This window comes from Lemur catta, chromosome 18 (genome assembly GCF_020740605.2).
Source record: "Lemur catta isolate mLemCat1 chromosome 18, mLemCat1.pri, whole genome shotgun sequence".
In the NCBI taxonomy this organism is placed as follows: domain Eukaryota; kingdom Metazoa; phylum Chordata; class Mammalia; order Primates; family Lemuridae; genus Lemur; species Lemur catta.
The window spans coordinates 37,807,252-37,822,692 of record NC_059145.1 but is presented as its reverse complement, the minus strand read 5'-3'; the positions used below and the strand labels follow the sequence as shown (position 1 = coordinate 37,822,692).

Sequence of the window (15,441 nt, the reverse complement as noted above, 5' to 3'; positions counted from 1 at the left end):
CTACTAAGTGAAGTATCCCAAGAATGGAAAAATAAGCACCACATGTACTCACCATCAGATTGGTTTCACTGATCATCACCTAAGAGCACATTTAGGAATAACATAAATTGGGTGTCGGGCAGATGTGGGGGGGAGGGGATGGGTGTATACATACATAATGAGTGTGTTGCGCACTGTCTAGGGGTGAACTCGCTTGAAGCTCTGATTTGGGGGCGGGGGGCAAGGGCAATATACGTAACCTAAACTTTTGTACCCCCATAATATGCTGAAATAAAAAAAAAAAAAAAACATTTGTCCCTGTGACTTACATGTCAGGATTAACCATAATAAAACTTTGAAGAAAACTCTCAGCCGAAAGACTATAACCTGAAAGGAGTGATTTAAAACATCTTGCTCAATAAGGGGCTTATACCCCGTTCCAGACCTTGTCTAAGCTAGCAGAGATATGCACTGCTTTCTATGGCTCTTTCTATAATATTTCTTAGCTTTCCTAGAAAGTCTGTGCCCTGGAGTCATTGGGAATACAGGACTCTGCCATGTTTCTGTGTGAAGTACAATGTTTTAACCTGTTTTCTGAGCCTTGAATTTCTAAGGTTATCATTGACTGTGGGTGATATGGGCCAAGTTTCACATTAATTAAATGGTCTTCTGTCTTGTCATAAGAAGTATGTCTATGATTAATTTGTTTTAACTGATGACTAAGTTTTTTTCCTAAAGCAGTGGTTTAGGAAACCACTGGGTTTAGAATAACACAGGGCTTAGAATAACACAGATTTCTGGGCTAACCTCAAGAGTTTCTGATTCAGTACCATTGGGGTAGCACCCAACAATTTGCATTTCTCATAAGCTCTCAAGTGATGGTGATATTGCTGGTCTGGGACTCCCTTTGAGAATTATGTCCTAGAGAATGCTGTGCTTTAGGGATGTTTTTCCTCTCCTTGAGTTAGAGCTGAGGGAATTACTGCTGCCCTCTGGATTGCCCTGAACATGCCTATTAGAAAGTACCTATGCAGGTGTAGCATCCCTCTAGAGCAGCAGTCCCTAACTTTTTTGGCACCAGGAACTGGTTTCATAGAAGACAATTTTTCCACAGACTGGTAGGGGGCTGGCGGGGGAAGCGGAGCTCAGGTGGTGATGCAAGCAATAGGGAACAGCTATAAATACAGATGAAGCTTCTTCCCTCATTGGCCCACCGTTTACCTCCGCTGTGTGGCCCATTTCCTAACAGGCCATGGGACGATTCTTGTCCACGGCCTGGGGTTTGGGGACTACAGCTCTAGAGGACCCTCTGACTCTTGCCCTCATGCTCAAAAACACTCTTTTGCTTTGACCCCTGATAAAAAGTGCATGCTTCATCACTGACCTGCAAGTGATGTTTCTTTCTCTTTTCCTATTTGTTTTAATTGTTCTTGTTTCTCTCTGTGCTGTCCCCTCATTCTCGCCCCTTTCTTTCTGATGCAGAGATGAAGATAGTTGGGTGTAAGTTCTGGCTTTTGTGTGTCCTGTCTGCTTATTGCCTGCTTTGTTTTCATCTTCATTTGTTTCATGGAATGTTGCAATAATGGGATGGGGTGTCATGTACATTATTAATCCTTCATCAGCCTCACCTTCTTATGTAACTGACAAGACATAAAAATGAAAGCTACCAGCCTATCTAGAACACTGTGTATTGCTCTAGGTGTTCATTAATATCTGAAGAAACTGAGGACATATTGGAATGTTTAGAAAATCTCAACAAGCTTGAGATGTAGATACAGGAAAGGACTTTTATATATGAGACAGATCAGTTACATCTGTTGAAAAGAAAAGGAATAGTGCTTATCCCAAGTCACAAATAATCCAAAAGGCAGAAAGCTTCTCTTTTCAGCTCTATTGGAACACACCTAATATGAAGGGCAAACACATAGAGACATGGCTTTTGGAAGAAAGTTCTCCTCGAGAGTAGTGATGAAAGTCAAATGAGGCTTTGTCATTGTCTCTAAGGGATGGTTTAGGAATGATCACATGTGGTCCCACAAGAGGTTGGAAGATCATCACATCCCTGACCCAAGAAAGGAATAACTATATATAGTGATGTCACACTGTGCTCATACCTGTCATCCTGTTATAGCAGAGAGCATCACTGACTTTGTGGTGGTATAAACAAGAAGTGTGACACTAAAGACATGGTGAGAAAAATAAAGAGCCCATCTTTTCTAGTTACTCTAAAGAAGTCCTCCCATGAGTTTTTTTTTCTTTTTGTCTCTTCCTCAAGAAAATAAGAACTACTACAAAATAAAACATTGGTCACATACCCAAAACCATCTAACTTGAATGGTAGCTAACATCTCTGTATTTCCATGTATACTGTTAGGAAACTTCCTTCTATTCCTCCAAGAGATAGAATTAGCACCATCCCATGTAGGCTGCTGTGTCTACTGGGAGAAAGTCAGTTCTCATTTTACGTGATCTTAAGGGAAGAAAGCACATCCACAGAAGCTCCTCCTAATCCAACTAGAAGTAGGGCAGGTATAAATAATATAGTATTAAGTACTGTATTGAACCCAAAGCTCGTAATATGTAGTGTGAATAATTTATACAGAAGGAACATGAACATAATAAAGAACCCAAACCAGACTGAGTGCCCAAACTTGTTTGGGCCCTCCTGGATCATTTCTACTGGGATGGAATTCCACATAGGTTGGAACTAGTGAGATACATGACCCCAAAATCCAAGTAAGGCTGGAGTATCTGGCAAGAAATTCTCTTGCTAACAAATGCTCTGGTGCCTGAGCTGGACCTCAGAGGAACCTCTGTGGACGCTACTCTCAAAAGAGACTTGGAAACACATCATGAGCTCTGTTTCTCCATAGTCATACTAGGATGCAGGTCTTCAGAAAGTTAGACCTGTTGTGGCTGGATGTGATGAAACACAGCAACTCTGTCACAGTGCTCCCTAGCCCCCTAAGATTTCTGGTGGCTGAACAGCACTGTGTCCTTCTAAGACCTCTCACTCCATAAGGACCCCAGAGTATTTCAGACCAATCCTTGTCATAATAAGATAGCCTCAGGTTCATTACCTTGCTCCTCCCAACAGCTGTTTGTGTAGGCTCACAGGAATCTGTATTTTTGATGTGTAGTTGCCGTGCTATGCAGCTGTTCACACATAAACATTCCAAGCCAGGTATCAACGCACTATGGCTCATGGGCCAAATTCACCCAGCAGTCCCTTTTTGTACTGCTTGCCGGCTAAGAATGGTTTGTTACATTTTGAAAGGGCTGTTAAAAACAAAGAACATGCAATGTAGACATTTGTGATCCACAAAGCTTAAAATATTTACTCTCTGGTCTTTTACAGAAAAGGTTTGCCGACCCCTGCAAACTTAAGTAGCTAGTTCCCTGACCTGTAGCTGTACCAACAGCTGGCCTTGGCCATAATGTGTAATTGTGAAAGGGGCAGAAACTATTTATCCTGACACAGAAAAAACTCTGTTCATTCATCTTCATGCAAGAAACTCTGTTGCATGTCACCAAACCACTAAGAACACTGAGATGTAAGAATTCCTGATGCTGTAAGATGTTCTGCCAACCTTAGGAAATAGAGGGCACCGAACAAAGGGAAGTGAGGCTGCCCAAGGCCCTTCCTAAAAGAGAGACCCATAGTCAGGGCCACCCTCAGCAATACCTACTCCTCCCTACAGAAAAGCCTCATTCTCCCAGCACTCCTCCATACTGCCTAAGAGCTTCCCAGCCCCCCAGCCCCAGCCAAACTTCATCCGTGTCCTCCCAGCATACCTCCATGTTCTGGTTTCCTAGTGTTAAACCATGGGAGAGCATCAGAATCACTTGGTGATTTTTTTTTAAATGTACATACACAAGACCCAGTGGAATCTCAAGGAGTATGTGCTAGAAATTTGTTTTTAGCAAGCTCCCAGGTGATTCATATGCAACTAGCCAGGCAGTGGTCTGCACACTACCTCCAAAACCACCACTCATGCTTTCTCTTTCTCATTCTCATTGTAACATGCCTATCCTCATCTCTTTCCTGGTATACTTTCTGGCAGTTGGTACTGAAGTTTACAGGAGCCTCCTGGACACAGTGCCTTAACCCAAAGGCACAATTCCACTGGTAGGTTTTGTGAACATGTAACATGCAATAGCAACAGCTGGAGAGCAGATGAACCCTGGGAGGCTATCTTTAAGGCAGGTCTGGGTCATTAGATCCCTGGAGCTTTTCACATTTGCTTCTTATTAGGTTTTTTCCTAGTTCCAGGGGAATTAGTGGAGATCTCAATTTAAATGATCCCCAGGGAGATTTTGACAAGAAGCCCCTACCCCCAGAAACTTTCATAAAGTGCCATTCTTGAAACCATAATTTGCAAAATTGCAACCCATACGCAGCTTAATAGCTATTCTGACTAAGAATAGCCCTGATCTAGGCAGGTCTGTTCTCCAAACAAAGTGCAGCTAAAGACCTGATGAAATCACACTGTTTCAATCTATAACTTGAAGGGTATGGTTACTTGTATTGACAAATTTTCTCAACTAGGTGATCACCAGGGGCATTCTGTTTTAAAAAGAATGAAAACTATAGGAGTATCTAGCTCAATCCTTCCATTTTGAAATTGGCCTTTTGCCTTAAAATGCCCTGCCCAGAAACTGTGAGCACACTCTATAAAATCAACACAAATCAAATTCTGTCATTAACAATCTTCAAGATGATGCTTAGTTTTATATTAGTATTTAGTATATATTTCTAGGAAAAGTTTGGAAATGTTTCATTTGAAGAATGTATTTATTCCTGTATAGAGCGACATAAATTAAAAGTGTCTGTATAAAGAATATTGCTGGTAGCCAGCAGATATATGTTTTAAAAGTCACATGGATTATCTTAAGGATAACTTCCAGAGAGTACAAACCAGGGTAATATTTAAACCAAGCACCTGTTCTTTAGATTAGGCATTAAAATTTTCTTGACTATTCACTTTGTGCTAAATCAGTTACTTAAATTCCATAGGAAAGTTAACATGTAACTAAAAGGCTTTTATAGGAAGGATCCGTTTCAATTACTAAAAATTCCAAGTGTAACCAACTCTGATTTATCCCATTATAATAGCAGTAACCCATAGTAAAGTTCCCAGTTAAGTTTGAATTTTACTCTCAGAACTGATTTTATTGAGCCTCTGTCCTGACTGTAGCAAACTGAGTTTCCTTTCTCTTTGTATATACCTTCCCCATCCCACCCTACCCTACCCTGCATACCTGAATGTTCTGAATGGTATGGTAGGTGGGCCCAAGCAGTGATGTCCAAAGGAAGCTGATGTCCAAACTCATCAGAATTCCAAGCAGAGGCTCTACCCAACCCAGGAGTCTATGAAATCTGCACACTGCAAGATGGACACCCCCAATGCTATCCCGCATATGCAACAGTTGCATTTGTGTATGATTTTTCAGAACATGTTTTCCTCTTCCCTTCGTGGTAGCTTCAGGTGGCATGTTTGAGGAATAGGATGGCTTTCACACATTAGGGAGAGCTCTGAGGGCTCTCAGAGAATAATTAATTACTTGTCATAGGCTGCTCTTCCCTACTTGAGCGGCATTACTTTGGGAACCTTCATTATGCAACCAAATAACTGTGATTGCAAGATTGCACTCCTGGGATAGGAAAGTGACCTGAAGAGTGGAAGGACTAGTTATGAAGACCTTGAAAGCCTCATATATATGCCAGTCCTGGTCTATCCCTGTTTCATACGTGAGACACGTTCAGATGCTTCCACAATTAGAGAGGAAGTCAGTACAGAAAAAAGAGCATTGCCACGTATCTCTGACCAAACCAGAAAGCTCATTTGCTAACCCAAAACAAACTCTGTTTCTGTCATTGTCATTCCAGGTAATAAACATATTTTGATGTATCCATTTTTCTAAGAATTGAAGCAGAAAGAATATCTGGCTTCTGAATTGGCTTGCATTGCAAGTTAATTGTTTCATCACCTTTCATTTGGTTTCTTAAGGCTGCTAACACATTTTCACTTTGGTCTTAACCTGTTTACCTTTGCCATTTTCTTCCTTTGAAGTTTTCTTCCCCCATAGCCTTTACTGTGTTTTTTTGAAAGTCAAAAGCCCTTATTTAGAATATGTGAGTAAAACTGGTCGTGTTACAGATTTAACAACTTAGAACAGCCTAAATAAACTCTTCTTATATATGAATAGGCAACTTTGTCCTCCCTTAATTCATCCCCCTAAAAAGGCAGATGTGATGTGGGCCATTTTGGACTTATAGTTTGAGCTTCTCCTGCCCAGTCTTGAGCAGCAAAGATGGGCAGAATATGCTGGAGTCAGAGCAAAGGGAAACAAAAAGAGCACAACAGATTGTTGCCCCACTACCTTAGCACCTATGCTTCTGGGGTGTGATCTGCTCCCAGGGCACTTGCAAACAAAAAGAAGAAAAAGTAACAGGTAGTCCAGTGACCTCTGCCTATATCCCAGCAGGGAATGGGATTTGGAACAAAGCCTCCAGAAGGAAGGAGAAGTAGTATATCCTTTAGTTGGACTCAGAAGGGTTGGGGGTTGCACAAAGAAAACCTATAAAATTTATAAACCTACAAGAGAGAAACGTTTTGTGGGAAAAGAGGAGTAATTAGTAGTTAAAGCATAGGTATGATTAAAATAAGTGTTATTCCTGTTGATTCTAAAATCTTTGCCCTTCAGGAGGCTTATATTATAGCCATTCTCCTGGAGAGGAGATAGACTGAGCAATCTGAGCACCCACAATCTGAGAGAAGATTCTCTACCCTGGACAAGCTGTGTTGAACCTTTAGAACCTTTAGAATTCAGACTTAGCACATGACTAACCAACTTGGGTACTGCTGCACTGATACTGGTAGAATGTCTATCATTATTAACCAAGCTTGGAATGCCCTGAGCACCCACCTGAACCCCAGAGGATCCAAATAATAGCATGGTCCTCCATGCAAATGGGGTAGCATGGCTTCTGCGGTCACGAGGACATGGCATTTCTTTCCCCACAGGTGATATCCGCAATGACCTGTACCTAACCCTAGAGAAAGGGGATTTCGAGAGAGGAGGAAAGAGTGTACAAAAGAATATTGAAGTGACCATGTATGTACTTTATGCAGATGGAGAAATCTTGAAGGTAAGACTTTCCAGTAAGTCATTTGGAATGGAGGCTAATCCTGCGATAATTCTCTGTGGACTTTGTCTAGAGGCCCATTTCCTTCAAGCAGGACTGAACTCAAATCACCCCATATGTATTTTTCTCTGTCTTTTCCTTTCTTGAAGGCAACCCTATGGTGTGCTTTGATAATAACTTCCAGTGCCATACAGCTTTTGCAGAAATTCTTCCTAGTGCCTAACCTGAATCTCTCCCGCTCCAATTTAGACCTATTCCCTGTAGTTCTGTCCTACATGTTACCTCTTCTGCCATTCTGCCTAGCATAGAGCCACCTACTTTTGGTAACTGCTATTAGTCCCACTCTGCCTTTTTATTCCTTGAGCTAATACGGAAAGTTATATTTGCACTTTGGTCAGGAATGGCACTTAGATTCTCACTTGCTGGTACCAAGTTGTAGGACAAAGAACAGCAAACTCAGGCCATGGAAGATTAAAGTCAATGTAGTACAAAGATCCTCTGTCATTCTTCATCAAAAGTAAAGACCTAGAGGGCAGTTTTTCTGTTGTCGGTATGTCAGTTTTTCCCTTAGTCATGTCATGGTAAAGTCCCTGGTGAATAACAAGGCATCCTTTACAGCATACTTGATAGAAGGCATATCAGTGTTTCACAAACCTTGTTTCTGTGTGTTGGCAACAGCCCTGTGAGATAAGGCGGAATAGGAATCATCATCCCCATTTTACAGAGGAAAAGGTAAAATAAGTCAAAATCATCTCCAAAAACAAGATAGAAATAGAGGAGAATATTGAAATAGTGATAGAAACAGTGATTTGTCTGTCAAGGACCTAGGGGATGTTAATTGTTTGCCTGGAGAGTGCTGAGGGCAGGAGAGCTCTTAGCTAGTCACACTCCTCGTGTGTGGACAGTCAGCTACTCCTGATTGTGTTGCCCAAAACTTCCTGTGTTCCGGGACAGGAATGTGGGCAGTCCTGAGACTGCATCTTCATGGCAGTATTTGGGAGCTGGGATCAAGTTAAATCTGAGCTAACTTGTTTATATCCAAGGAAAGTCAGCCAAGGGCAACCTAAAATGCCAGTCTAACACTGAGCTTTGGAAAATTAGAAAACAGCCTCTCTCCACTTTGTAATTTAATTTTTTTTTCCTGATCTGGTAAAATGTGACATACAGGTATCTTCTCCCATGGAGCTTGTTGTTTCCTTTCTTAGTGAGGTAAAAGAACCTATCTTAGTGATTCAGATGCACCACCCAGCTTCACTCCAGTTTGTTAAGTAGTGTTATGTGGTTACTTCTACCACAGGGAAAATAAGAATTGTGACTGCTTTTCTTATACTATCTATACAATGGCCTCCAAAAGTATTGAATTTAAGTCAAATGCATTTTGTTATTTCATAGATTTTGCCTGGTGCAAAAATGAGAACTTCAGGCAGGGGAAAGTAAAGTATCCTAGTGACACAGAAATCCAGGCACTCCCTCCAGGAAGATGACACCTTATTTTGTTTCTCTCTTCTAGGATTGCATCAGCTTGGGTTCAGGAGAGCCAAATAGGAGTTCCTACCACTCCTTTGTCCTCTACCACAGTAATAGTCCTCGTTGGGGAGAAATTATCAAATTGCCTATCCCCATTGACCGGTTCCGGGGCTCCCACCTGCGCTTCGAGTTCAGACATTGTTCCAGTGAGTGAGATTTCTCTCCACATTCCTTTGAGGGATATGAATATAACCCTTTCCCCTCTGGAACAGAATTAAGTGGGTTATTATTATTGGGGCAAGAAAATGAGGAGTTGGGAATAAATGGTTACTCAGAGATGGGACATCATCAGAGGCTGTTCTTTGGACTGTAAAAGCAGTGATTCGAAACTATAAGTCTGGTATTGGCCCTTCCTAGTATCTGACCTAGTGTCTGAAATTGTCTGTTGTCATTCTCCTTTGGTTGTTTCCTTTGTACCTATTAAACTACTCCTTAACAAGCCCCTGGTTCATCAAGACCAGCAGTTTAGTTTCTGTTTGGGCCTGGGTAGCCTGTATAAATGGAAACATATTCCAGTACATTTCTTATCATTGCTGCAGTCAGGTTGCTACCTAGTTAATGAAAGAAGTAAGGGGCAAAAGAACATAGGTGATAAATATAAGGGAAATTTCTGTTGGAAATCCAAGTGGGGGACAAAAACAACTAATACTTGGCTCTAATTTCACAGCAAAGGACAAAGGGGAAAAGAAACTCTTTGGCTTTGCGTTCTCACCCCTGATGCGTGATGATGGCACTACCCTCTCAGATGATATTCACGAGCTTTATGTGTACAAGGTATGAGGCCTGGCTGTCTTTCATCCCTACCCTTCCCCCCTACTGAGGTCTCACTCGTGGTTCTCAGGTGATTTTCACTGGGCAGGCCAGAGGATCCAGGGTAGTGCGCTAGTGGATGACAACAGGACAGCTGTGGGCAGGCTATTCTCTTCTAAGTGCAGTGGGCTTTATCCCACAAATAATGCCAGCAGGTTTTTTGTTTCCCACCTCTCACCCCATTGGATGGAAATCCAGTACCAACCCCTCTATGATACTGTGGTCTTGGGTAGTACATTCTGAGACTGCTATTCGAAATCATGGTACTGTCAGCTGTCACAGCATAGCTGCCACCCAAGTTTACTTGCATACCAGGTGGAGGCCACATATCCCACCATGTTCTGTTTAAAAGGCACATGAGCTGCTCTGGGAAGTTTCTGAGCAGAAAGCACTTTCAAGATGACCTGAGGCCCAAGGTTCAGCCTCAAGAAGATAAGAACAAACAACTCAGAAATTCCCTGGCTTCTGGTTTTTACACATGGCATGGCTCAGGAAACATTGTCTGTTCTCTACTTTTGCCTACAGTGCGACGAAAATAGCACATTTAACAACCATGCTCTGTACCTGGGCCTACCCTGCTGCAAAGAAGACTACAATGGCTGCCCTAATATCCCCTCCAGCCTCATCTTCCAGCGCAGCACCAAAGAGTCTTTCTTCATTTCCACTCAGCTCTCCTCTACCAAACTCACCCAGAATGGTAGGTGATGGTGCCTGCAGGGTGGTGCTCTCTACTGTCCTCAGTTCTCTCCACATTGCTAGTGCATGTTAAAGGAGACAGAAATTATTGTTTCTTAATGCCACAGTAATGGGCTTCTTTTCATTTGAAGTTGGAGGAGTCACTCAGCAATAGCAGCCTACAAGGTTTCACATGGTTTTAGTAGCTCTACAGTGCACATTCCAGGTTCGTAGATGTGTCTTTGGCCTTGATCTCAGCAGTAAAGAAGCTACTGTGATGCTCATAGCTAGTTCTGCTTCTATAGATTCCACCTTGGCTAGGAAAATCTGGGCCTCACTTGACCTTGGAATAACCAGGGTTCACCATCTTTTGGGCTTGCTTTCTAGTGGACCTCCTTGCTCTACTAAAATGGAAGGCCTTCCCAGACCGGATTATGGATGTCCTAGGACGGCTGCGGCACGTCAGTGGGGAGGAAATTGTTAAGGTATGTCTTCCACACAATTTGAACATACTGCCCTGAGAAAGAATCTGGACAGAAGACCTTACTTCCTCATGATTTCTGCCAGTAAGCCTCTAAGGCCATTTCTCCAGATTGCTTTTTACTTTATTTTTTTAGTTTGTTAGCTTCTTTTTTAAAAATATTTTTATCTTTTTATTTTCAATTGAAAAATAATAATTGTATATATTTATGGGTTATAGTATGATATTTTGACATGTTTACAATGTAGAATTATTAAATCTAGCTAATTAACAAATCCATTACTTCACATTCTTATCATTTTTTCTTTGTGGTGAAAACATTTAAAATCTATTTATTCTTTTAGCAATTCTGAAATATACAATGCATTATTATTTATTATAATCACTATTTGGGGTAATAGATCACTAAAGCTTATTCCTCCTATCTAACTGAAACTTGTACCCTTTGATCAATATCTCCCCCCTTTCCCCAATACCCCCATTTTCAACCTCTGGTATCTATCATACTACTCCCTAGTTTTGTGAGTTTAACTTTTTTAGATTCCACATATAAGTGAAATTAAGTGGTATTTATCTTTTTTTGCCTGGCTTATTCCACTTAGAGTAATGTCCTCTAGTTCTATCCACGTTGTTGCAAATGACAGGATTTCCCCTCTTTTTAGTGCTGAATTCCATTGTGTATATATGCACACATTTTCTTTAGCCATTCATCTGATGATGGACACTTAAGTTGTTTTCATATCTTAGTTATTGTGAATAACGCTACAGTGTACATGGGATTGTAGACATCTCTTCAGCATACTGATTTCAATTCCTTTGGATATCTACCCAGTAGTGGGATTGCTGTATCATATGGTAAGACTATTTTGTACTTTTCTGAGGAACTTCCATACTGCTTTCTATAATAGCTATATCAATTTATGTTTCTTTCCACCAGCAGTGCACAAGGGTTTCCTTTTCTCCACACCCTCACTGACACTTATCTTTTGCCTTTTTTATGATAATCATTCTGACAGGTCTGAGGCGTTATCTCATTGTGGTTTTAATTTGCATTTCCCTGATGACTGGTGATAAGGACTATTTTTTCATATGTCTGTTGGCCATTTGTATTGTATGTCTCTTGAGAAGTTTCTATTTAGGTCCTTTCCCCATTTTTTTAATTGGATGGTTTTCTTGCTATTGAATTGTTTGAGTTCCTTATATATTTTGGATATTAGCTCCTTATCAGAGATGTATGGTTTGCAAATATTTTTTCCCAATCCATGAGTTGTCTCTTCCCTCTATTAATTGTTTTCTTTGCTGTGTAAAAGCTTTTTTCAGTTTGATGCAATCCCATTTTTTTTATTTTTGCTTTTGTTGCCTGTGCATTTGGGGTTATATCCAAGAAATCATAGTTTTTGGATTTCTTTTAGTTTTTTTGTTAGTGTCTTTTTTTTTTTAAAAAAAGTATCTATCATTTCAGATTTATTACCTTTTAAAAACTATATTTAAGTATAAACTCTATTTTTTAAATTGTTTTTCTTCCCAGAGAGCAAAATGATAATTAAAGGGTAGTGGTAAAAGCATCCTCTTAGAAACAATTCCAGTGCTTTGTGCTGCCTCCATTCCTTTAGGTCTCCTCTCCCGTCTTTAGGTCTCTTTCTCATTTTCCTTACTTTGTAACCTTTTTACCAAAAACCCAGCCCAATGTCTTTCTGGTTCTCCTCTCCTGATTGTAAGAACTCTAAATATTGTCCATTAACTTATATCTGCTGATTTTGCCCAGTCTGTCACTTGGAGTTCATACTAGGAAACCCTTCGTTATCCCTATGTCAGCTTCTTTCTCCAGATACCTTTGTGACATTTCCCATCTAATGGTCTTAGCAGGCTGATGTCAACACTTCCAGTCACCAGTTGTCTTCATAGGGCTTTTCTGGGAAGAGTGTTTGCCCATCTGGTTTTAGCTCAAAACAAAACCAAAAATAAAACACCCAGGCACTTCCTAGTGGTGAAAGCCCAGCAGGTGAATCCTGCACAGTGGACTGAACTCTACTGAGGAAAGTGGTCATCAGCAAGAGCAATGGAGTGTAGGTTAGAGATTAAATCTTGAGAAGTCATCCTGTCTATCCTGAGCGTCCTTAGCTCTGCCATCATAAGTGTCAAATCAATTATTAGTAGCACAGATGCACTGTCTATACTTTATTTCACAGCTCCATTGACTCAGTAATACACAACATGGTATCACCAAATGAGGAACAGTTTTAAAGTTTGTGTACCACTGTGTACTTTTATGAAATTGATGTATGAATTGTTTTAATTACTCAGATTATCATAAACATTTTTTAAGCTCTTCACAATCTAATGCTAGTTTTGAAACTTAAGAGAAAGTCATACTCATATTTTCCTTCTAAGCATATTAAAAATATCAACCAGTACACAGACAAGGTATTAAGAAATCTGTGGTCTTTTTAAGGGTGAGTTGTATTTCTGACAAGAGAACATCCTACTAGTGTACCTGGTTTTAGCGTCAATAATTTGTCTCAGCTAGCCAGAAGAGAATGTGCTGGCATCTTGAAATTTATTTTTTTTTCTTTTTATTGGAAAATTTCAAGCATACACAAAAGTAGACAGAATAGTATAAAGAACCCTACATATACTATCACCTCGCCCCAAAGACCATCAACCCTTGCCAGTCTTAACCCATCAGTACCCCAATCTAAAACTTCCACCTCATATTGTTCTGAAATAAATTGTAAATGTGATATCATTTAAATTGAGATTTGACCAGAAGAATGTTGAACTTGATTTTTAAAGACTGCTAGCATCCATCAGTATTTATTATTGTCTCTGTTTTTGCATCTCAAAAATAAAAAGGTACATGCCCAAACAACAACAACAACAAAACACTTCCACTTTTTTTACCCCCATTGACAGCCTTATCAGCTGCATTCTCCCTTCTCCTGTGATACTAATTCCTAGACCAAAAAATAGTTTCTGTAGTTAAAGCCTAGCTTGCCACACCCATATCTAAATGTACTCTGTATGATTAGGCCACAGTAGAAAGCAAGGGACTATTGAACTTTTTGAGTCCCCGGAAAGTGAACTCTTCTTCTCAAAATGAATTTGGCATCAGAATCACTTAGATTGTTTTTATTTCAAAATTTCTATTCTGCATGGATGTCTTTTGTTTTTCAGGCAATTGCTCTTTCTTTCTAAGGAAAAGGCTTAGCACTTAGCCAACAAGAAGATCCTCTCTAGGTTTCTCTCAGGGCCCTTTGGGCTATAAGCAAACACCTCAAGTCCACCTAGCTGTCACTTAACTAGGTGGAGGCAAGACACTAGATCATTTTGAAGTGGTGTTTTAAGATCCCAAGAAATCTTTCACTTTGTTTATTGTGAGCTGAGTTCATTGGTGGATGGAAGTTTGACCATGTATGTAAGGTCCTGAGACCTGAGCCCTCTGCTTTTTATGTTGTTTCAGTTTCTACAGGACATCTTAGATACGCTCTTTGTGATTTTGGATGATAATACAGAGAAATATGGCCTGTTGGTTTTTCAGTCTCTGGTAAGTCAACTTCTTTACTTTTTATTTTTATTATTCCTGTCACATATTTCAAAAAATCTAGGGGAAACAATTTGTTAGAGGGAATCAGCACAGGTGTAGATATTTCTAGTAGGAGGAGTGAGGAGTGATACTCCAAAAGGACTGAGGAGTGTCATCTAAGAAAGACCAATCTACCAGGCAGATCCCTCCGAGATCAAATTTGAAAGAATCAACATGGTCAGGTCTAGACCTCAGCTTTTCAGTTCTAGATCCTCAATCTTATCTCTATTTCAGGGTTTCCTGGCCCCTAAAATAATAGCCTCCATGAGTAAGAAACCCAGAGACTAATAGAGGAAATCAGATGGCCCATTTTTTCACTTACAAAGTAGGATATATAACCACCGGGAAAAGCAGAGACTTACTCATGCTAGTCTCTAGAGACCTGTGCAGTTCCAGAGGTCACTGGAGACTCTGTCCCTCTATGCAGTTGTTTCAGAACCAGAGTCTTAGAAGGTTAATGAAATTGGACAGTGATTTGAATGTTTAGTGCATTTTGTTTAATATATCCAGTTCCACAGGAGAGAAGGAGATCCATATATTCAAGGGGATCCAGATACTCCAGTCTACATGATAGACAAGGAGCAGAAGTGAGAATTAGAATGGGCACTTGCATAGTTTCCCCCTCTGGCTCTTCTTCTTCCTTGCTTCCCTGTCCACCAGCCCTGTTTGTGAAGGGCACAGCCTTTCATGGGCTGATTTGGCTCAGAGGACAATGTTTTTTCCCTCTCTTCTCCAAGTTTTTGGGGATATTTCGTGCCATCTACACAGGTATTGTTTTGCCTTTCTGCAGTCTATATTGCACCTATTGTGAAGGGAAAGACTCACAGTAACACTGGCACAGACTGATGAGCTCCAGGGCTGGATTAGGAGGCTAGGGTGTTAGGATGAGAAAAGACAGAAATACAGGCACACAATGGAAATCTATATTCACTACCCATGGGAATCACTAGAGAAAACACTGACAGTTTGCCATTCCTTGAAGAAGCAAGAGTCTGTTTCCTGTCAGGGATAGATCTGAGGCTTCCAGTGAACCCTGGTGGCCTACACTCCATCTCTCCCAGGTATTCATCATCAACCTGCTCCGAGACATCAAGTATTTTCATTTCCGACCTGTGATGGACACATATATCCAGAAGCACTTTGCTGGAGCTCTGGCATACAAGTAAGTTGCATTTGGTATCATCATTAGGACTTGTGTTTGAGCAGAAAGATAGGCTTTTAAAAAGTTCATTCATC

At 40.6% G+C, this 15,441-nt stretch overlaps 1 protein-coding gene across 1 annotated transcript in view; it reads left to right on the top strand.

The window, feature by feature from the left end:
• The window catches only part of DOCK3 (dedicator of cytokinesis 3), a 351,565-nt gene that overhangs the window by 233,221 nt on the left and 102,903 nt on the right, over nt 1-15,441 (top strand). Inside the window, exons 14-20 of the mRNA XM_045530466.1 lie at nt 7,008-7,132; nt 8,640-8,802; nt 9,324-9,430; nt 9,992-10,163; nt 10,529-10,626; nt 14,083-14,166; nt 15,267-15,367. Of these exons, the coding sequence (XP_045386422.1) occupies nt 7,008-7,132; nt 8,640-8,802; nt 9,324-9,430; nt 9,992-10,163; nt 10,529-10,626; nt 14,083-14,166; nt 15,267-15,367 (850 nt within the window). The remainder of the gene's footprint in view (nt 1-7,007; nt 7,133-8,639; nt 8,803-9,323; nt 9,431-9,991; nt 10,164-10,528; nt 10,627-14,082; nt 14,167-15,266; nt 15,368-15,441) is intronic.